This window comes from Aulonocara sp. 'chitande type north' Nkhata Bay, linkage group LG9 (assembly GCF_057382095.1).
Source record: "Aulonocara sp. 'chitande type north' Nkhata Bay isolate Kocher_YH1m ecotype deep benthic linkage group LG9, A_spYH_male_GT1.1, whole genome shotgun sequence".
Taxonomy (NCBI): domain Eukaryota; kingdom Metazoa; phylum Chordata; class Actinopteri; order Cichliformes; family Cichlidae; genus Aulonocara; species Aulonocara sp. 'chitande type north' Nkhata Bay.
The window spans coordinates 5,459,519-5,481,657 of NC_141352.1; the positions used below are offsets into that span (position 1 = coordinate 5,459,519).

Sequence of the window (22,139 nt, forward strand, 5' to 3'; positions counted from 1 at the left end):
AATTACTTTCATTCATACAATTCTTATTATTCCATACAAACACTTTTGAGCATTAACCATCTGGAGGGGAAATGAGCACGGTGTCCGCCTGATCTCAACGTGTCTGACCGTTTCTCACATTCTTATAGCTTCAGCCCCCCTCCAAACTAAGCATCCACATGCTTTCTCTATTATGGCGCCTAAGTGACGGCCTTCTCCTGATGAGATGGGGCAGAAAACCTCTACGGTATGTTCTGTTCTCTTTGTAATCAGAAAAATAAGGCCATGATTCTCTGAAAACAGTATTTCTTATAACTCAGCAGTATCATGCATCATAAAACAATATCATTCATTCACCATAAACCAGCAGTCTAATATAATACAAATCAGTCTAATAAATCTAATAGTTATCACCTCTTCAGTAAAATAATGCGAACTAAAACTACATAATAATTTCACAATCTTTAATTAGGGGTATAACGTGGCATAAGATAATATAATAATCTCACAGTACAAAGGCACTGGGAGCTGTGCACATTCAATCCCAAATGTAAACATGAACTGTTTTTCCTTTCTGGAACATTTACAGTATAAACTGAAAATGAAATGAGGCACTTTGCTGTTTCCAATCAACCTTTTGATCAAAGTTCTTCTTCCCTCAGTGCAACTGGAACGACCCATTTTACTCACTGAGCAAAGGGCTAAAACCAGCAGGTACAGCATCTGCTGCCTTCCTTTCTTAAATAAGGGCCATAACTGACACCCATTTCTTCACAGATTGAATGACCTCCCTAACTTAGCTCCACACTGCTATTAATTTGAATACATCCCCAATTAGCAGCATGCATGCCATGTGCGTTAAGTCTGTTGGTTGGCTATTACTCTGCTACACCTAGTCATGAATTTGTTCCCATGTTGTTTCATCATTTCTGCCAAAATCAGTGCTTAAACACATTAGTAATGTTAAACTGCTATAATTTTGCACATAACTGTACATATAAAAGATGGGCAACCACTGTGCAATCACTAGGGTTTTCCCTATGTTAGGTTTGTAGCATAAACCTATTCGCTGGAACGTTAAGACAATATAATTACACTGCAAGCAAGACGCAAGTAGGCAAACTTCTTCATGTTACTCGTGCACGGGAGAGAACCGGACAACCGCTTGACTCCAGTTGGTCTCGTCCGTTCTCCCATACACTGTCCTTTTATTGAGGTTACATGAATATGCATAGGTTCATTAACATACGACGTCTACATACAAACAAAGAGTACCTTGCCTGTGGCCTGTGTGTGTGTGTGTGTGTGTGTGTGTGTGTGTGTGTGTGTGTGTGGGGACTGCTGATCAAAGGGTCAAACATCCTTGGTCAGGAAGAGGGTAGCCTCCCCCTCACCCTAGATGGTTCATCCTAGATAACACGGTGAGGAAGTCCTGCAGTTCATCTAAACAAAGAGCACCTAGACTAGAACAGACGTAGCTACGTTAATCCTACCATAAAACAATAAGACACGGTATGACCTCTCATGCTCCCAAAGTGCTGTCTAATACACACAAAGTTTGCAGACTATCAAGGATCAAAACCTCTACCAATCTACAACTAATTACAAAACTCTAAGCATATATAAGTAAATATTTCTAAGCATAAATGACAATCAACAATACAAATCTAACATTTCCCCCCTTTTTGACCTTTATGCCTGAAAAGTTCCCAGGTATGAATACGTCATGTCTGACAGTTTCAATGCAAACCTTTTTATACTCAGCATATGTCAAATCACCCTAAATTACTGAAAGGTACACAGTTTAATAAATGTATTAGCAATTACCCCATTCATTGAGCTCATCTCATGGCAAACTGCATCTTACGAGCAACCAAAGAAATTGTTAATTTAATAGTGAAACTAAAAAAGTAACATTTTCAAAAACATCTCAACTTGGTGGTGCTTCCTCCGGGTGTGCACATCACATGTCTCTCTGCAGAGTGGTTTAAGCTCTGCAGGGCGTCATGAATGTCTCTTCCAGTTGTTTCCATCACTGTCCATAGGACCAGAGTCCAAATGTATGTAGAATAGACATTCAAACATACTAGTTGGTTTTGTGGTTCGTCAACATGGGTCTCAGCTATTTCCAAGCTGCAGACCTCTCAGCACTCTAGTTTTATGGCCTCTTACCAGCCCCCATCACCTGACTTCAGACCTTCGTCTTGTGAGGGGGATATTTATGACTCCTTAATTGTCCACGCTCTGCAGAGAAACACCTCTGTGGAAAGGGTGCAGGGTTCAGTTGTCTTACTGCTGTTATGATCCCAGCAGCCTTCAGAGTGTCATCGTATGCACAGTATAGTGGCACAGCATTAGGTGATGTTCATAGGAAACTGCTGTCATCACCACCATAGCTTCTGGTTCCTGTGCTTTCACAGAATCATGATGTCATCCTCGAACTCCTTCTGCGCTGTCGATGGAGCTTGGCACGCTCCCCTCATCCCACGAGTTTTCATGTTCCAACGCTGCTGAAGGTTTAAGGCAGAGCACGTCGTACACCTTAGTTGTCTTCCTCAGCGTCAATATTGAATCTTTCATTTTATTTAAAATCTTGCTGTGGGAAGTCTCCTCTTGATTTCCTGGAAGCTTAGTAGCACAGCTCTCTGTGTGATGTCTGCTGTGCTGAAGATGATCTCTGATCCTCCTGAAGCCTCTCTCCCATCTTGTGGACGATCCTCTCCTCTATTTTGCAGGCAGTTTCATGGTCCTTGCTGTGGCTCCAAGGTCTGATTTCATGATGGGCCCCAACCAGCTTGACCTTTGACCTCAACCACTGCCTGGCTGTCAGCTATGCCTGGAATGGTTCACGCTTCTCACTGGGCCTCTGAAGATTTCTCAGGAGATTACTGCTGCACCTGTATTTCCTTGCTAAGAAGAAAAACTTCTATTTGGAGGGCATGTCAACAATCATCAAACCACATTCTTTAGTTCAGTGAACTTCACTTATAGGCCATCAAAGCCTCATCTGAACATGGATGCACCACTTGCATAGGTTTAATATTTGTAAATAAACGGCTAATCACACAAATCACTGCAACAATAATAAAAAACATTGTTTAATGTTAATCCTTGGACCCCTCCTCTTGACGCATGGACACACCCATGCGTCAACTCACCAAACCTGGATTCCAGTCTTAAAGAAAAAGATTAGCTAGATCATATCCCAGGCAACATCAGGGCATCTCCTCCCCTGGAGCAACACCACCCTGGACCTATAATCCTGCAATGAAAATGTTAGTGTGCTTTGCATATTAAGTTTGCTTAACACCTGGCTCTCCCAGGAGCCTGCATACACACCATCATGGCCTGGAAAACAAAATCTGGAAGTAAAATCAAACTTCATACCTGTAAACAATTGTATCATAAGAGTAATAAGCATTCAACATCAGCAAGACAAGTGTCATGTGCAGGTTTTCTCAAAGCAGTAACTACAACTATTTTCATAAGTCGCCTCAGACATGGATCATCCCATGTACTCAGGCAACATTAATGTAATCGGTGACTGCTCTTAAGCAAAGTCACTCCACTTATATATTACTATGGGCTCAAAAGTGGCCAGCTAATGAGCCCATATCAAACTATCCCAGAAACACTGTATCTCTTATTTGTTTTACTCATGTCACTTGTCCGTTTCAGCTGAACCTTCCACAGCATTCTCAAAGAAATTAACATTAGCAATACACATTGACTGTAGTCAGACAGAGGTCAGACACAGGTCAACAGGTTCCAGAGGTGCCATAAAAACACCATAAAGTCAACCCTAGCTGTGGAAAGAAGTAACACCAGTTCTCAACACAGGAAATTTCACACAGGTTATTCACATTATCAAAGTAACCTTCACATTTTCCCATCAACACAATGCAACAGCATCACCACTCATAACCTGTAAACACAGTTTTCCTCACACATAAACCCAGAAATCCTGTAGTAGGAAAAAACATCAACCAGTTGTCCTGGTATAAATCGCATCATCAATTCACATGAAGAACTGGCACGCTGTAAGAAAAGAAAATGCAAATATTAGCGCTTGCGCAGGCGTATGCATACTTTGTCACAGATATCTCTGTGAGCAACTCAAGCCTATGAATAACACACCTGATAAATGCACAGACACAGAAAATGGCATTTAAAAGGTTAAATCATCATGCAACCTCGAGTGTTGCTGTCATCTTTCTGCTCCTGTAAAAGGAAACACATGGGTTCATCTGCACCTTTGTCAGGTGGGGGTTAGCTTCACACAATCATGTTCAGTCAGTCAGTCAGTTATTTTAAAATTCTTACTCATTCACTCAGTGGTTCCTTCTTTTGCTAATTGTGGAAATTATCATCGCATTCGTTTCCACGCTCAGCAAAACGACGTTATTTCAAAAAGAAAAATAATTTAGACTGGATTTCCTCGTTGAATCCTTTTTGGGGGGGACTCTCATTTCCTAATTGTCCCAAATAAGTGGCTTTCTCCTGAACCCATTTTAAATGTGGAGAAACTCACTTGCAACAATTTTCTTGACGACGTGTAACGCTTTTAATTCCCGACTTGCAGATCTGCTCAAAGAAAAGAAATTCACAAGCAAAAATCAGTGCTTGTTCAAAAATGAAAAATAAAAAATAACAGAGATTATCAAACCAAACTCTCAGTGCACTGTGAAAGTATCAAAATAAAAAGGCCTTGTTAAGTCATGACACAAGCTCCTCATCTCAGGAGGGTAAATCATACCATTAGCATGGTTTATCATACCATCATACTAATCGGCAGGCTCAACTTCACAACAAAAGAAAAATCATCAGCTAGATTCACTCCAAATCAACCATCAGCTGCACAACACACAACATAACCCTAATGTCATATTAGCTATGAGTTTAATCACCCGGTCTGTGCTCTTCACTCATTTAAGCCACAGATCTATTTTATTCAATTTTTCCTTTTTCCCTTCATCATAAAACATGTGACATGCTGTCATGCACTTCACAAAACAGTCTGTTCTGACGTATTCAGAGTTGTGTATCTAAATACAGGATTCACTCGCACATCAAAGCAGGAAACTCAGTGTTTTAGAGTCTCTACTCAACACACAACAAACTCCAACACATCTCATTCACTCGTGCTAGAATTCAGTCACCTTTCATTAATCTAAAACCGATCAACTAATTTGCATATCAGCTATTAACCCACTAAGTTGACAGGACGACAGAAAAGCATGTTCAAAATAGTATCACAAAAGACAATTTCCCTCATACAGTAAATTACTTATGCTGCCTCAATCAAGCAGGAAGCTTCTCCCAATTTACCATTTTAACAACTAAATTTATTGTCTGATCACTGGTTGGTCAAACCAGGATCTTTTTTTTTTTTTTTTTCCCACAAAAGTTAAATTGTTGTCCTGCAACTTGGAGAGTCAATTTTTTTTCTTTAGGATAAATTCAGCATTTGATAACAAGTGTCTGCTAAATTGACACTATTGTAACACTGATGAAAGATAACAAGCTAATTTTCATTACATGTGTTTGTGTTATTAGGCAGGTCTAATGCATGTCTGTGGAGCTGCATCTCCAGCAGAGCATGTTCTTAAAGCTGCCTTTCCTACACACTTCTCTGCTATTATTTAATCATTTCTTAACTAATGTGCTATGAGTCTTCATGAGTCATTTTGTGTTTGGAATTGTTAGTAGGGTTAATGCATGTTCTGCTTGTGTGTGTGTGTGATTTTGTATATGTTTCTATTTTCGCAATGTTTCAGACTCCGTCTCAATTTTCCAACTTAAGCAGTCAGTTTTCTTTTCCCCAGGTTTGCTAACCCAAATTTTGATTTCCCACATTAAATAATTCCTATGTGTTCTCACCTAGTCTTCTCACTCTGTTGTCCTCTCACTCTGTTGTCCTCTCACTCTTTTGTCCTCTCCCTCTTCAACAGTCCCGGCAGTTCTCCTTCAGCTTTGTCCTGTCTAGTAGCTGAAGTGCTGCTGCTGCCTTCTTGGGCGACTTCTTAGCAGCTGCTGCCGATTTCTTGGCTTTGGCCGCGGCGGGCTTCTTGGCTTTGCTCTCAGTAGCCTTGTTCATCTTGAAGGATCCGGAGGTCCTGGTGCCCTTGGTCTGCACCAGAGTGCCCTTCGCCACCAGGCTCTTGATGGCGGTCTTGACACGGGCCTTGTTCTTGTCCACATCGTAGCCTCCGGCAGCCAGAGCCTTCTTGAGGGCGGCCACGGACAGGCCGTTGCGCTCCTTGGAAGCGGCCACGGCTTTCACAATCAGCTCGCCCACGCTGAGGCTGACCTTCTTGGGCTTGGAAGTCATCGTCTTCTTCTTCTTGGCCTGAACCTCGGTGCAGGGCGCAGGGCGTGTTTATGATGGAGCCTTTCCCACCACAGCGCTGGCACGTTGAACGCATCATGAAGGGTCCATTTCTTTCATGTCGCTAGCCAGCATGCTAGCTGCATGTGGCTTGCCCGAGTCACTCAGTCCTTTTTGAGCATTTCAACATGCTGCCACCGCCATCTTGCTCGCCCCTCCGTGGAATTCATCCAATCAGACAGGAAGATGGGTTTGCTTTCTTCTGCTGCTGTTTGTCCACATTGCTGCTGCTTTGCTGGGACTTTTTGTGCTCAGGACTTGCTGCTGTCTCTTTATCATGGAGCTGCATTCCTTATCTTCAGGGAGGAGTGAGCTCGCTTGTGAGGTTGAGAAACACATGGCACTGTAAATAAGTCAGCCAGAAACTTGGCCTGCATGTTTCCAATGATGTTAAACTATAACTTTCTTCCGACCGCTGCATGTGGAAAATTGATTCAGGTCTGCTTTTCACCTGAAAGTGACAAACTAAAACATGTTCATTATTATCATCACTGCTTAATCAACACACATCTCTCTCTCTCTCTCTCTCTGTCTGTGTTTGTGTGAACAATCCTTTCTTAAAAGCAGAAAATGACATTGTAGTTGTTTTTCGGCTGATCAACACAAAACCTTTTTCCTATGATTATTTCTCTTCGTCTACAATGTAATTTGTCTCTTTTTCACTCTTTTTTTTTTTCTTCACAATAGCTGGTGGTCTGCAAAATCACCGCTCTCACTCACAATCAGAGGCAATCACTTTTGCACAGTGCACAAAAACACTGTGATGTCAGACACATTCACACTCACTTTTTCATCTGCATAAATAAATCATATGGCTGGAGATATGTGCCATGGTGATCCATAAGCATGATCACCAGTTTATTTAATTATTTTTAATCCAACAAAACAAATAAACAAAAACATGATGCTGATGCTACACACACACACGAGTCAAGGAGCAGAAAAACTGCTCATGGAAACGCTGCACACTCTCTGTTTCCCTCTCTTTGAGTAGTTCTCAGACAGCTCTTGATCTGATAATGTGTAGTTTGCTCATCAGCTCAAAAAACAAAAACAAAACTGCAACGCGACATCACACAGTAGTTGCATGCTCTGCCCACAGTGGCAAAGTCTTACACTTACATATTCAACACAGCTTCTCCATCATGTATTTTTAGATGTTTCATACAGGGTTGAGCATATTAGTTGTTTTCACAGATGTGCTCTATATCTCAACAATGGCTCATAATAAGACGACAGTCTTCCACACAGGTCAAGTGCCTCTATGCACTTCATGAGTTTAAATATTTATCTATATCCCTTCACCTCACATGTCATTGTACTGAATTTAAGCAACCACAAGCTTAATGTAGATTACTTTTAACAACTATCCACCTCAATTAAATCTATGGTCTGGCACACAGGCTGCTGTCGATCAGGGCAAGCTAAAGAATAAACATTGTGTCAGCAAGGGGTGGGGGGAAAGCCATTCACCAGAGCATATCTTAAGTGCTGCTGATGTGGGCTGGCCTTCTCCACAGCTCTCCAAGGCTGGTGTGTTTTCTGAAAACTTCTAACATTTGAATCTCTTCCATTTATAAGCCTGCGATTAACCGCACGGCTCAGGTCCGCGTGACCGCGCTCGCGTGAACCCGCGCAGCTGTGGAGCCGTCGCTCTCTCTCTTTTTTACATAAATACTTTGTGCTGCCAGGAGCAAAGTCCAGCACAAACGTCTGTCTCCCTCCGACTCACTCTTGGTTGCTTAGAAACCCATGATAACAACAACAGTCGGTGTCACAGACCACATGTTCTGCTCCGCACACACAACAACAACAACAACGACGACGACAATGACAACAACACAAAATAGGCCTACTGTCCAGCACAATCTGGACCCCGCGGAACTTCTCAACACCCCACTGAGCGGTGGAGAACTCACTACAGTACCCCACACAGCGGTCTGTATTTCGCCCCACTAAGACGGCGAACCAAAAAAAGTTCGAACTGCGCAACTCTGCGACTTAATGCTTCTGTACAAAAAACCCCACTGAGCGGCTTTGTACATCGCCCCACTTAGACGGCGAATTTTAGCCCCACTAAGCGGCCACGGACAACGCCCCACTGAGCGGCGAAGACGTACAGTTATAGAGTTGGACTCTAAACTTACTCGGTGTTGCTTAGCGTGTAATATCAGCCTCGAATCCCGCCAATCGCCATTCATCGAGGAGAAAAGACATACAGCGAATCCACAGGAACTTCCTGGCTGACGTCAGTCTTTCAGCGTGTCCCTCCTCCCCTCGGTGAATGCGATTCCAGGGCTCTGGCATCGAAGGACCAATTAATGTTAGGTTTGTAGCATAAACCTATTCGCTGGAACGTTAAGACAATATAATTACACTGCAAGCAAGACGCAAGTAGGCAAACTTCTTCATGTTACTCGTGCACGGGAGAGAACCGGACAACCGCTTGACTCCAGTTGGTCTCGTCCGTTCTCCCATACACTGTCCTTTTATTGAGGTTACATGAATATGCATAGGTTCATTAACATACGACGTCTACATACAAACAAAGAGTACCTTGCCTGTGGCCTGTGTGTGTGTGTGTGTGTGTGTGTGTGTGTGTGGGGACTGCTGATCAAAGGGTCAAACATCCTTGGTCAGGAAGAGGGTAGCCTCCCCCTCACCCTAGATGGTTCATCCTAGATAACACGGTGAGGAAGTCCTGCAGTTCATCTAAACAAAGAGCACCTAGACTAGAACAGACGTAGCTACGTTAATCCTACCATAAAACAATAAGACACGGTATGACCTCTCATGCTCCCAAAGTGCTGTCTAATACACACAAAGTTTGCAGACTATCAAGGATCAAAACCTCTACCAATCTACAACTAATTACAAAACTCTAAGCATATATAAGTAAATATTTCTAAGCATAAATGACAATCAACAATACAAATCTAACACCCTACATTTCCTACCCTCCACAGGAAATGCTCTCAGCTGTAGGCCACTCTCCTGGTGCCTTTATAAGTAGTGTATTATAAGGTTGCCAACACATGTGACACACATCTTTGTGTTGTGTCAGACTCTACATTTGAGCATTAGCACAGGCCTGTGGTACATAGCCGATTATTAGAGACAGGTTGATCATATTTAAGATTGAATCATTAATTAATGGCAGGACTTCTTTGAGCATTCTTGCAGGAACGGGGTCTAAAAGACACGTTGATGGTTTGGAGGAATTACTGAAGTTAACTCAGAAAGATCAATTGGAGAAAAAGACAAAAGAAAAAATGAATATCAATGGTACTGAAAGTAGCTGTAGATAATGTTACATCTGTGAGATGATTGAGCATTTTTTTCTCTAATGGTTAAAAATTATTCGTGAAAAAGTTCATGAAGTCATTACTAGCTAAAGTGTAATGTAAATTTCTCCCTTTATCAGATCCAAAATATATATACATATATATGACTAAATGTGTAAAAAAAACCAAGGAAAATTTTAAAAAGGAGGTACACAAGCTCTATTCAGCTTTATTTTAAACAAAATCACAGACAATTCTGTCACTTTGTAAGCAATAACCTTAAGCAGATTAAAACATTTAAGACATTTGACTTGCTGCTAAGTCACTGAAGTCCAGGAGTTTAATGAGGAAAAATAAACACAGACACTCATATGAACACTAATTAGAACGAGGGCAAATAAATCACAAACACGTGTCTAAAACTTTGTCTCTTTCAATGTCCAGTCTTCAGCACACACATAATGAGCCTAGACATAGGAGCCAGCGAGTGCAGACACACACTGACACATCAACACAAACATTGTTACAAGTCAGATTTTCATGCAATGACATTCATTTACAGATCTCTGCGAAAAATGAGGCATTTTATGTGCATTCATGTGCTGTCGGGATCACTGGATGCCTTATTCCAAAATTAATTCAGTTCATTTTTTACCTCAGGTTTACACACAATAACCCATATTGACAAATGAAAAAATTTGTCAATTTGTCAAAAAAGTATCAGTGTAACTCCATGTTGGTACCACACAGCCCGAGACTTAAAGAACGGTGAGGAAAACAAAAAACCTGAGCTCGTTAAGGACTTTAGAGACAAAGTTAGAGATCTACATCACTTTTATCCAGATATATTTAAAAAAATATTAATTTCCAATGTTCATTTTTAAGTACACATATTCACTGATTTGTGGGCTGGGAGATGCAGGCCTCAGTCTGATCTCAACACTTGATGTGCAACGTTTTGTTTTCTACTTTTGTGACATGATGTAGATCAAGTTGTAATGAAAGATTTTTAATACACTGGGAATCACTACGGACCCATATATTCAACTTCTTGGATATTTAGTGATTGTGCGGGTATTCATGTTTCAATTTCATAATTCTGCTGTTTTTATAAAACGTACAAATATAAACCACCTCAGCCTGGGTTCCTGACATTCCTCAATCAGACCACTGATGTGGGTCTGATTGACCCACATCAGTGGTCTGATTGAGGAATGTCAGGAATTGTGGGGCGACCGTGGCTCAGGGGGTTGGGAAGCGTATCTGTAACCGGAAGGTCGCCGGTTCGATCCCCGGGCTCTCTGTCCTGGTCGTTGTGTCCTTGGGCAAGACACTTTCCCCTACCGCCTACTGGTGTTGGCCAGAGGGGCCGATGGCGCGATATGGCAGCCTGGCTTCTATCAGTCTGCCCCAGGGCAGCTGTGGCTACAACCGTAGCTGCCTCCACCAGTGTGTGAATGTGAGAGTGAATGAATAGTGGCATTGTAAAGCGCTTTGGGTGCCTTGAAAAGCGCTATAGAAATCCAATCCATTATTATGATCACCACACTTTACTGGTACTTAACAACTTTGTTGCTTGAATGACGACTTTTTCCCCCCTGCAGTCTTTGTTCTTGTTGTCCCATACGAACACCTCAGGGCAAGCCACACCCTTCTCTCTCTCGTTGTACTTCAGAACTGCAGCACCTACAGTGCATTGGGAAAGTGTTCACGGCACTTCACTTGTTCCACATTTTGTCATGTTACAGCCTTATTCTGTAACATGACATACCATACCATCTGAGAGATGATCAGAGGAAACAGGATGTACCTGAGCTCAGTTCTGAGTGTCATGGCAAATGTTGTGAAAAGTTATGTTAAATTTTAGTTTTTTATTTTAAATACATTTGCAAGAATTTCAAGAAAACTTTTTTCATTTGTCAATATGGGTTATTGTGTGTAAACCTGAGGTAAAAAATGAACTGAATTAATTTTGGAATAAGGCTATCAAATCACAAAATGTGGACAAAGTAAATACTTCCCGGATGCACTGTAGATTGTTTACTAGAGGGTTTAAGGCATGAGACTTTCAGAAGAAGTCTCATGCCTTACTCCTGCAAATATGCAAATATGTGATGTCTTGATAAATCGAGCAGATATTTGAAGTTTACACAGCACCATTCTGGCATGAAAATATCTTAAAAGTTTGTTTTGTGACCCAGAAAGAATAATATTTCAAACTCCGCCACTCTGTGTTCCTCCGCCACTGCCTCGTTTGAGTTTTGGACGAAATGGATTCCGAAATGGAGACCAGAACAGCCAATCAGATTGTGCCACAAAACCAGCGTAGAGAAAGAGTTGAGCGCGCACGGGCAGAAATGTTGAGAGCGCGAGCAACAGCAAGCGCAAATGCAAAACCAGAGCGAGAGGGGCTGCTATTGTGTGTGTGTGTGTGTGTGTGTGTGTGTGTGTGTGTGTGTGTGTGTGTGTATAATAGCAAACACTGAAATACAGTTTTTGCATGCAGCAATGAATTTTGTTCAAATTTTTCTTTTCTTCGCTCAAAATAAATTTCTCCTCAAAGTGCAACACTTGCACCTACAATATTTTTTTTTTACGTGCGCTCAGAATAGCGGCACAAAAATAACGCCATAGACACACCAACACCAACCCTATCCCGGGCAGGGTGAACTGTTCCCTTGATTTTATACTTATAGGGGTCTTCTGAATCGCTCTTTGTCTGGTCCTTCACCCAGGACCAATATGTTATGCGAGACCCTACCAGGGAGCAAAAGCCCCCCGACAACATAGCCCCTAGGATCCCTGGGACACACCCCTCCACCACGATAAAGTAGTGGTTCACTGGACCAGCTCTTTGCCCTCTAGAGGACACTTGAGGGTTCATGGGAGTTTGCCCAACCAGTCTACATGTGTTTTGATGACCTGGAGAAGGCACTCAACCGTGTCCCTCAGAGTGTCCTGTGGGAGGTGCTTTGGGAGTATGGGGAGTCTGGCCCACTCCTACGGGCCATTTGAGCCTTATACAACTGCTGCTTGGTCTGCATAGCGAGCAATAATTCGGACTTGGTTCTGGTGGGTGATGGACTCCGCCAGGGCTGCCTTTTGTCAACGATTCTGTTCATAATTTTTATGGACAGAATTTCTAGGAGTAGCCAAGTGGCGAAAGGCTTTCACTTGGGTGGTCTCAGAATCTCATTTCTGCTTTTCGCAGATTATGTGGCTCTGTTGGCTTCATCGGGTGATGGCCTCCAGCTAGCACTTGAATGGTTTGCAGCTGTGAAGCAGTGGGAATGAGAATCAGCACCTCCAAATCTGAGGCCATGTGTCCTCAGCTGGAAAAGGGTGGAGTGCCCACTCCAGGTCAGGGATGAGTTCTTATCCCAAGTGGAGGAGTTTAACTATTTCGTGGGTCTTGTTCACGTCACTTGTTCACAAGTGACGGGAAGGGAGCGGGAGATCGACAGACGGATTGGAGCTGCGGTTGCAGTGATGCAGACGGCGCACTGGTCCGTTGTGGTGAAGAGAGAGTTGAGTGTAAAAGTGAAGCCCTCGATTTACCGGTTGGTCTACGTCTCTACCTTCACCTACGGCCAGGAGCTGTAGATAGTGACCAAAAGAACAAGAACGCGTTACAAGTGGCGGAAACGAGGTTTCTCTGAAGGGTAGCTGACCTCTCCCTTAGAGATAGGTTGAGAAGTACGGCCATTTGGGAGGGATTCAGAGTAGAGCCGCTGCACCTCCACATCAAAAGGAGCCAGTTGAGGTGATTCGGGCATCTGACAAGGATGCCTCGAGGGCGCCTCCTAGGTGAGGTGTTCTGGGCATGTGCCACCGGGAGGAGGCCCCAGGACAGACCCAGGACACGCTGGAGAGATTATATCTCTCAGCTGGCCTGAGAGCGCCTTGGTGTTCCCCCAACAAGTTGGAGGAGGTGGCCGGGGAGAGGGAGGTCTGGGCTTCTCTGCTTTAGCACAACCCTGGATCAGCAGAAGAAGATGGACTGAATTATATGGTGTTCAACTTTCAACCATTTGAACCTTATAGTCATGCTTCTTCCAACAGATCCATTACCAAAATGAAACCAGTGCTGAAAGAATTGTGACCAGGAACTGCAAATCATTTTTTCTTGTATAAATGAAGAAGTAATTTTCATCCGCAATTGGTTCAAAATGCAAAAAAAAAAAAAAAAAGAAAGGTTTTTAAGACCATAGCAAAGTGGATGTGATGTAGTCCAATTGTTTGAGCTGATTTTTGAATCTATAGTTCTTTAATAAATATACCTGACTTGTATAACTCAGATCCGAAATACACTTTTTCCTGAACACAGACTACTAAGTTGTTCAGTGGTGTCAAACAAAACCAGACAAAAAGAAGAAACCACATACAGCCAGTCGCTAAGAGGAATTGAAGAGGTTTTGACACTTTCATTAGCACTGGGCTGAATAATCCAAGCAGATGTTTGAACATTTTCGAGCCAGTACATACAAGTTTGACCCTGTTTTTATTTCACAAAAACCAAATTGATTCAGTTTTGCACTTGGCTCATGTTTTTTCCCTCTTTGAGATGTATGCTAGGCAATTATTCAGCCTTTAAAAAGATCGAAATTAGTCAAAGCCCAGTATTGCCGAAATATACAGTACATGTTATGACATCTATAATTGGAACATGTATTTTTATAACAGAAAAGCTGCAGACAGACTTTACAGCTGACGGTCAGCTTGAGAGCACGGAGCTACTTTATACTTGTTAATAAAATAAAAGAGGGCAAAGAAACATGTTGCCTACTATGCGATCAACACATGAAGAACTGAAACAGCACACCTAAATACAGGAAGAATAACTACTACACTGACACACAATGAGGCACCAAAAGCCAATAACAGTGAGCATGCCACAACAGCTTTAGTTCATTTGACAGAGATGCACATCTTCACACATACACACACACCCACACTTGCTCTCTTGGCCTAAGTGCTACAATATTAAAGGCTGAGTGCTTAGAATGTGCTCCTGTGACCAAGCCCAGCTGGCAATAATGTGTTGATGGGGAGCCATGAGGTCCATGTCTTTTTCTCAGCACATTATAGGCGAGTTCTGACAGCGTTCCAACATCAGATCCAGTGTCTATCTTCAGCAAGAGAAAAAGAGGCAATACGATGGTCGCGCTCCATCGATCTACTGCTTCTTTTATTTTTACTACACCTCCATAAATGAATGTGTAGTTTTGTCCAAAAACATTCTCTGTACATTTTTAATCACAGAAAAGCTAACCATGTCTTTAATCCAACAAATAATTAATCAGTTGCACTTATTTCCAGTTTGAATGTCTAATATTGGTCACTACTTACGCATGACCAAGGCTGAAAGTTTTATCAAAATACACTGCTCAAAAAATTAGGGGAACACTTTATGATCTCAGAATAAAACAGTCAATTAAGCTTCAAGGATTCTTGGAAGCATAAACTATGGTCAACTAATTTCACCTGTTTTGGTGCCATGAATGTGGCAACAATGGAAAAGCAACAAGAAGACAACTCCCAAATGGGAATGGTTTTGCAGGTTGCAGCCACAGACCAATGCTCTCCTCTTAATCCTCATGACTGATTTTTCTCAGATACCACCGAAACTGGGAGGTCTCACACTAGTGCCCTATGATGACAGCATGTTCACATGGGAAATAGTGAAACAGACCTGCATGTTTGGTATCAGGATGAAATCCACATATCTAATGTCAGACTTCATGCTGGAGCAAGCCCTGGGATCCTCTTGGTGCACAACAATGTCTGTCCTCCGCTGGCGAGAATGAAGGCAGTTCCTGGATGATGAAGGCACTGACGCCAGTTATGAAGATATGAAGATTCTCAGGAAAATTATGCACTGGTCCATCGAAACCCACCAAACAGTGCCACACACTGTCCAGAAGTTTACTGGTGCCTTGATCCAAGTCCAGAACAAGATTTAAAGACATCAGCTAAGAGCGCATGTAGGGTCATGGGGACCACACATACTGCTGAGCCACACTATGATGCAGGTCAGACGAGCCTATTTTTAACTTGGATTTTTGGTGTGGTTTCTAAATTCAAACCCTTAAAGGGTGGATGATATTGGTTCTCACTGTTAGTAGATCATTTTGTTCTCAAGATAATTACAAAATTTATGACACTAAAGATTTTCAGAGTGAGTATTTCATTTATCAAGATCCAATGTGTGATTTAAACGTTCCCCTCATTTTTTTTGAGCAGCGTACTTTTAAAGGAAAGTTAACTTGAAAATATTAAGCCTCCCCTTCGTAATCCAAAGTCAGGGGCTGTCAGGTCAAAGTTCAAAGGCAGGGAAACACGAAGCTTCGGGGTTTTCCATCTCTGATATGTAGTGGAGGGCTCCTGCCATACCTAAGTGGAGAAACAGTCATTACTGCTGGATACACATTTCACCGTATGCCTTTTTTTTTTTTCCTTTTCTTTCTTTTTTTTCTTCTCTTTATCTCTTTTTCTCTTCTTTGCTCTCTACCAAAAATCCACAAGGGCAATGCCCGGCCATCAGTCCGTTCCCCTGAGCTCAAGCTCACTCGACTTATGCGGCAATCCAAAACACACCAGCAAGTTGAAGTGACCAATCAAGTGACTTAAATCAGGTCGAGATGCTTTGACTTGACCTTAAACATACTGTTCATGCTTGAAAACCGTCCGATGTAGCTGAATTAAAAATCTTCTGCTAAGAAGAGTGAGCTGAAATTGCCATTTTTGCTGTTTAAGTGAAAGGTGAAAAGCAATCTGCTGAAGTTACTGAAAAAGCCGTGTCCTCTACACCTATTTTTGGTTGGAGAGCAAAGGAGTGCTCTTCTGCCTTCAGACCTCTGAAAGCTCCACAGACAGCCAACAGATTAAAACCTTTTGTTATAATGCAGCTGTGCTAACACGCTGCAATAGATCACAGTAACTTCTGATCGACCAGAGGCTCGTAGAAATAAGCTTAACATGCAACACACGATGAGACAGAGTTTAATGAGAAGCATCATATACTGTACATCACCTGGTACCTAGAGTGGATGTTGTGATCTAATCATAACTGTTTCACAACCAAATAACCAACCAACTGCATGTGGCTACGTGTCAGACATCTACTAAATTACAGACCTCCAAGCAACAGAAAATGTTTATTAGGTAAACACAAAGGCTTATCTACTGAGGAACTTTTATTCATATACTGCATTTATTCTTTTCTATTCTTACTGACTATGCAAAGCACTTCAGATTACAAGTCACATTTAAGCATAATTCATAATATTGAATTTATTTATATTTTTATTTATATACTTTATATTATTTATTTTATATGTATTTTATATTTATTTTATCTACTTTAAGCACTTCATCTACCTCTCATCCATGGGCAGTTTAGATTCACAAATAAAACCACTGTCTTTGGACTGTGGGATGAATCTATAGCACCTGTGCAGGCACAGGAAGAAGCACCACATCTCCACACAGGAACCTTTTTGATATGAGGCCATAGTGCTAACCACTTCCACACTGTGCTACAGGGGTGAATGGTTGAAATAAAGTCATATTCCATCATTCCTGATGTAACATTACACATGTGTGGAAATGTAAGGAAAATTTCACCCATTACAGCTGAGTAGTTGCTACACAGACAGAAGAAGATGCAGACGAATATGACACAGACAATATGTGAAATATTAAATCAATACGAATTAAGTACCTTCAAAAAGGGAGTATGGTCTGTCTGGGATACGACACCCATGTGTCCCGTAGTCCAAACACCACTCAGCAAACTGTTAGAATATAAAAACAGAGCACACGTGAACATCATTCTTTCTTAAAAACAACAAAATAGACTTCCTTTTATAAGTCTTCAGTGTTCAACCTTCTGCCAAATGTGAGGGGCACACATGAATCATGTAATAAAATTGGCTCATTAAGTTGGTTGTCAACAAGTCACTTTAAAAACATGTCAAAAAGCCCAACTTTCACAGTGCAAACAAACATGTTTACAGTCTGGTTGCTATAGTAATGACAGATGCACTGAGCTAACCAAGCTAGGTAAGAGTGGAAAGACTACATGATAAATCCCATGCTGGATCTCTGTTAGAAAAAGCTCACGTGAGACAAAGACAGTGCAGTATGACCAAAAATCTGTATGGTAACATTTCCATGGCATTGTTAAAGAGTCCTGTAGTTCCCCAGTACATCATGACATATAGTGAGCCGTAATATAAGAAACCAGGAATAAAAAAACTCAATTTGGACTTGTTTTTTCAAAGATAGTGGCACAAGATTTCCTTTTAAGGCAAAACATGTCAGCTTGAGGCCACCCAGTTCCCTCTTATTTTTAAGAAACCAAAACCTCCAGAAAGGAGACGCAGCTCGTCTCTTAGCCACAGATCAGCTGTTAACAGTCTATTATACCACCATGCTGCCTGCTGTGTACTTTTTTACATTTGCAGTTACTGGTGTTTCAAAGCGTATACGTTTACCACAACTACACACATTGAAAAGCTGCTGTGTCATATGATTAGAAACACGAGTAAGAAGACTGTACATTACAGGTCTCCTCTCAACAGGCTTCACGGTGCTCTGGTGTCCAATACGAACATACATTTAATGCCATGACCAACGTTATGTCTGTTAAACAGGGCAGCTTAAATTATTCAGAAAAAATCATATCATGCATGAATCCACAACAGTTTTAACCACGGCATCTTTAGAGCCACTTCTTGCTTGTGCATATTTAGTCTACTACTGAGAATCTTGTTTTGTTTACCCTCGGTCTTACCTTGCAGGCGCGGTGCAGGTATTTCTTCTCCTTGGTGAGTTTGTAGAGAGACAGGAAGGCGTATCCGTTGCCAGCGGTTCCATGGCAAATACCGTAGCCTTTTCTGAGCAGGCCCCGCTGCCATATCACCTCGCCGCAGTCTACAGCCTCCTTCAGGTACTTTTCTTCTTTAAAAATCTGGCAAGGCACAGGATGAAGCCGACAGGATAGTCAAACCTTGTCAGCCATTCAACAGCTACTGCCAACTCGTAACAGATGCAGTCAGCATTTTGACATTTTTTGTTAAATATCGTAGCAATTAAAGAAAAACAAAACCCAAACTGCATTCTGTATGTGAAAACACTTCATAAGCTGAAAGCATCGTCAACTCAAGGCAACCAGCAGTAAATGTAACCCCTGTATCAGACAGCCCATATAATATCTACAAACCTGACGCTGTATGGTCCTCGCAGAAGAGATAAAGACTCTGCCTACATGAAAACTAAACCACTCATCCAGATCTCATTTCAAAGAAATAAATTAATCTAAAGCGAAGCGACTTGAACTCATAACTGAGGTGACAGACGACCTATCAGACAGGTATGAAGCTGACAGGACACAGTAGGAGTACAGTGCAGACCTGACAGTGTGCCTGATTGGATGTGATTATATAAGCCAGTCTCCCACAGCTGTGTGAGGTCCGTGATGGCGTCAAGCAGGGAGCGCTTTGAAAAGCTGCATTCTACAGAGCTGCCATGTAATGTAGAAGAAATTGTATCCGGCCCCACCTCTCTCTATTATTATTATTAGCTTTTAGCTGTAACACAGAAACATCAGCTACAGGAAAGGAGCAGGAAAGAAACAATCCACTATTAAGAACCTGCGCTTTTTAAAAACCCGTCCCAGTGACAGTTCCTTCTGTTTCCACCTGAATACACGGAACCAGCCAATCTTATAAACTGCTGCTGCGCTCTCATTTCAAACACACCAGCAGCTCACGTTCTGTTTCAGAATTCTCCTTTTCCTTTGAAAGCAGAACCATGTACCCTCGCCTTTCCTACTTATCCCGAGAATTCCTCTCACACAGCAAGGCACAAGTCACCTATTACAGCTACCAACTAGATCCACTCCTACAACCCGACCATATATGACATGCAGACGAATCCTTAGCTACATGGTTAAAGTAACTTCAGCCATGTTGATTTTATACGAGCTCATGTCTCTGTGGTGAACTCTGATGCTGCTAAAATTAACTCATGATGTATTCTTCCACTGTAACCTGCAGGGGTGCTCACCAACACTCCACTAGGGGTGATAACAAGCTGGAAAATACCGGCTATTTTAGGAAGCAGTGACCCCTGACTGTCTGAAAACAACTTAATGTCTGTATGGATTTAGTGATATCAGTTGATATCATCGAATATGGAAGGCTGTCCATGAACACGATGTTTTCTGTATGGCAGCATCTGTTCCTTTAAAAGCCGCTGATGGTGGCTTGCCAACGTGCCGGTTCCATAGGCGCTAACGCAGCCCTCCATCAGAGGCAGTGATGCATGTCGGAGGTACCTCTCTTCTTTAGTCTAAAGGATGTGACATCCATTTTTTTCAGTCATCAGACTGCAGAACAAAGCAGTGTTTTCTGGATCATTTTGATGTATGGCTGCTTCTTTGCATTCAAGCAACACTGTCAGAGCCATAAAATAATGTAATAGGTCTTGGTTGAGACTATGAATATGACACAGTATGCCTACTGTTGTCAAATAATTGCGAAATTAGTCCAAACATCACATTTATGGAGATCCAGCACAGTGAAAGAGAACTTCAAGCCCTAATAATGGAGCATCCCTCTGTGATAATACATCACCATTATTCTGCCTCATGAACAGGATCGTATTTTCTGAAATCATTCAACTTGCCGTCCATTATTGTAAAAACACAACTCCATCAGTGGGAGCACAACGTGTGCATGCAGCATAGTTTCAACAGCCGACCTGAAATCTGCCACTAACAAAACATGTGGCAGTTTAAATGTTTAAACGCGTGACACAAACGGCACAGTTGTTGTGTTCTGTTAATAGCGGAACATTGTTAAGTGCAGTGCTTTGTTCACTGTGCCAAAACAACAGCAAAAAATAAAAAGCAGAGTCTCATTAGTAAGAGCAAAATGCCAGAATGGCAGCATGTTGGCTGTGATGTAGCTTCCTAATGGACCAAGAAAAAAAACGAAATCAGCCAAAGTGTTAGACGCCAGGCGAAACAACATCCCATCAACAACATGATTTTTCTTTGACGTGTCAAATAATACATGCTTCACAAATATGTTTAACACAATAAACTGTTCATGCAGTGTAGAGCTGTGCCACAAGGTGACAGTGTTGTTTGTGCGTGTTAGACAGAGAGGGTGGCTGCTGACCGCAGAACTCTCACCTTATGGGCCATGATAAGCATATGGATAACACCGGGCGCTCCGTGGCACCAGTGGACCAGCCGGTCGCTCTCGTTGCTCAGGGATGAAGGGAAGTTTCCTGAACGAAACCTCTTGTGGCGGACGTAGTCGATGCTGGGGCGAACCAACTCTGACAGGATGTCTGGATGGACTTTTGCTCCAGACTGAAAGGGACAGTGTTTAATTTCAATTGTACTGTTCAGCTCTACATTTACAGAATTCTCTTTAAATGCCCCAAAAGGAGGTGACTATCACCTTTCCTAATGGCAGCAGAAAAGCTGGTGAAACACAGCTTTTCAGAGCAGATGTTTCAGAGCAGATGTTTATAAGATCTAAATGGACTCAACACATACTTTGATTGCTACAGTCATGAATTATTCATACAGAGAAAGATGGATTCTCATGTGTTAATGAGAACATCAGTGAACAGCAGAGAAAACACAAAAGTCTGTGGACAGATTTCAGTGAGCTACTTTAAATCAGGCTTTTGTTGTTGTTATAAATCACAAGATGAATAATGAAATCATCTTTGTTGCCATGGCGATCTGCTGTGTTGCCACCCATCTTTTTGTATTCTTACTGAGTCAGATTTTGCTACTTACAGTTTTTTCTGATTTATTTTGGCCAAATGAAATGTTTTGCCTTTATCTGACAGTGAAAGCAAAGAGTGACAGAAAAACTGGAAGAGGGAGAGGGGGGCAAAGCGCTGCTCCCCTGCCAAACGGCACATGGCTCACCCCTTGAGCTAAACTGGCACCCCACAGGTACAAACAATTACATTGTAAGGGAAACAATTTGAGGTAAAGGTGAGTGTACAGCAATGAATTTTCAAACAACAGCACGTCCAATAGATTTATATAACTAGCTGGAACAGTTTATACCTTCACTACAAGGACATGTTAGTGTGCGGCCGTCAGGGTGCGTACGACTTTTTGTCGGTGTGTGCCAATCCCTGGCCAGCACCAGAAATGCTGAAAATCATGTGATTCCAGTCCCTGGCTGGTCGCTCATGTCTCTCTACGGTCCAGACCTTATCTGTATCTTTGACCTTTTATTGTGCTGACATTAGTGTCAACTTTTATCATAATTAGAGTATGAATTCTTGTCTTCTGGTCAAACATGTTTCATTAGGTTACTTTAAACTTCTGACTGCCAACGTCTAATAAGTCTAATAAGTCTAATAAGTCAAGGTTTAAGTAAGCATTTATAGCCCATACACACACACACACACACACACAATACAATCTCAAGACACATCTGAACTGA

The 22,139-nt window shown here is 42.0% G+C and overlaps 1 protein-coding gene and 1 pseudogene across 1 annotated transcript in view; both read right to left on the minus strand.

Moving 5' to 3' along the window:
• Positions 1–1,022: 1,022 nt before the first annotated feature.
• Positions 1,023–22,139, minus strand: part of lancl2 (LanC lantibiotic synthetase component C-like 2 (bacterial)) — a 36,823-nt gene continuing 15,706 nt past the window's right edge. Inside the window, exons 7-11 of the mRNA XM_086305400.1 lie at positions 20,855–21,037; positions 18,449–18,625; positions 17,375–17,447; positions 8,515–16,044; positions 1,023–2,889 (exon numbers count right to left, since the gene is read on the minus strand). Coding sequence (XP_086161526.1) covers positions 15,968–16,044; positions 17,375–17,447; positions 18,449–18,625; positions 20,855–21,037 — 510 coding nt within the window. The 3' untranslated portion in view covers positions 1,023–2,889; positions 8,515–15,967. The remainder of the gene's footprint in view (positions 2,890–8,514; positions 16,045–17,374; positions 17,448–18,448; positions 18,626–20,854; positions 21,038–22,139) is intronic.
• LOC147321475 (histone H1 pseudogene) lies at positions 2,883–8,519 on the minus strand (annotated as a pseudogene).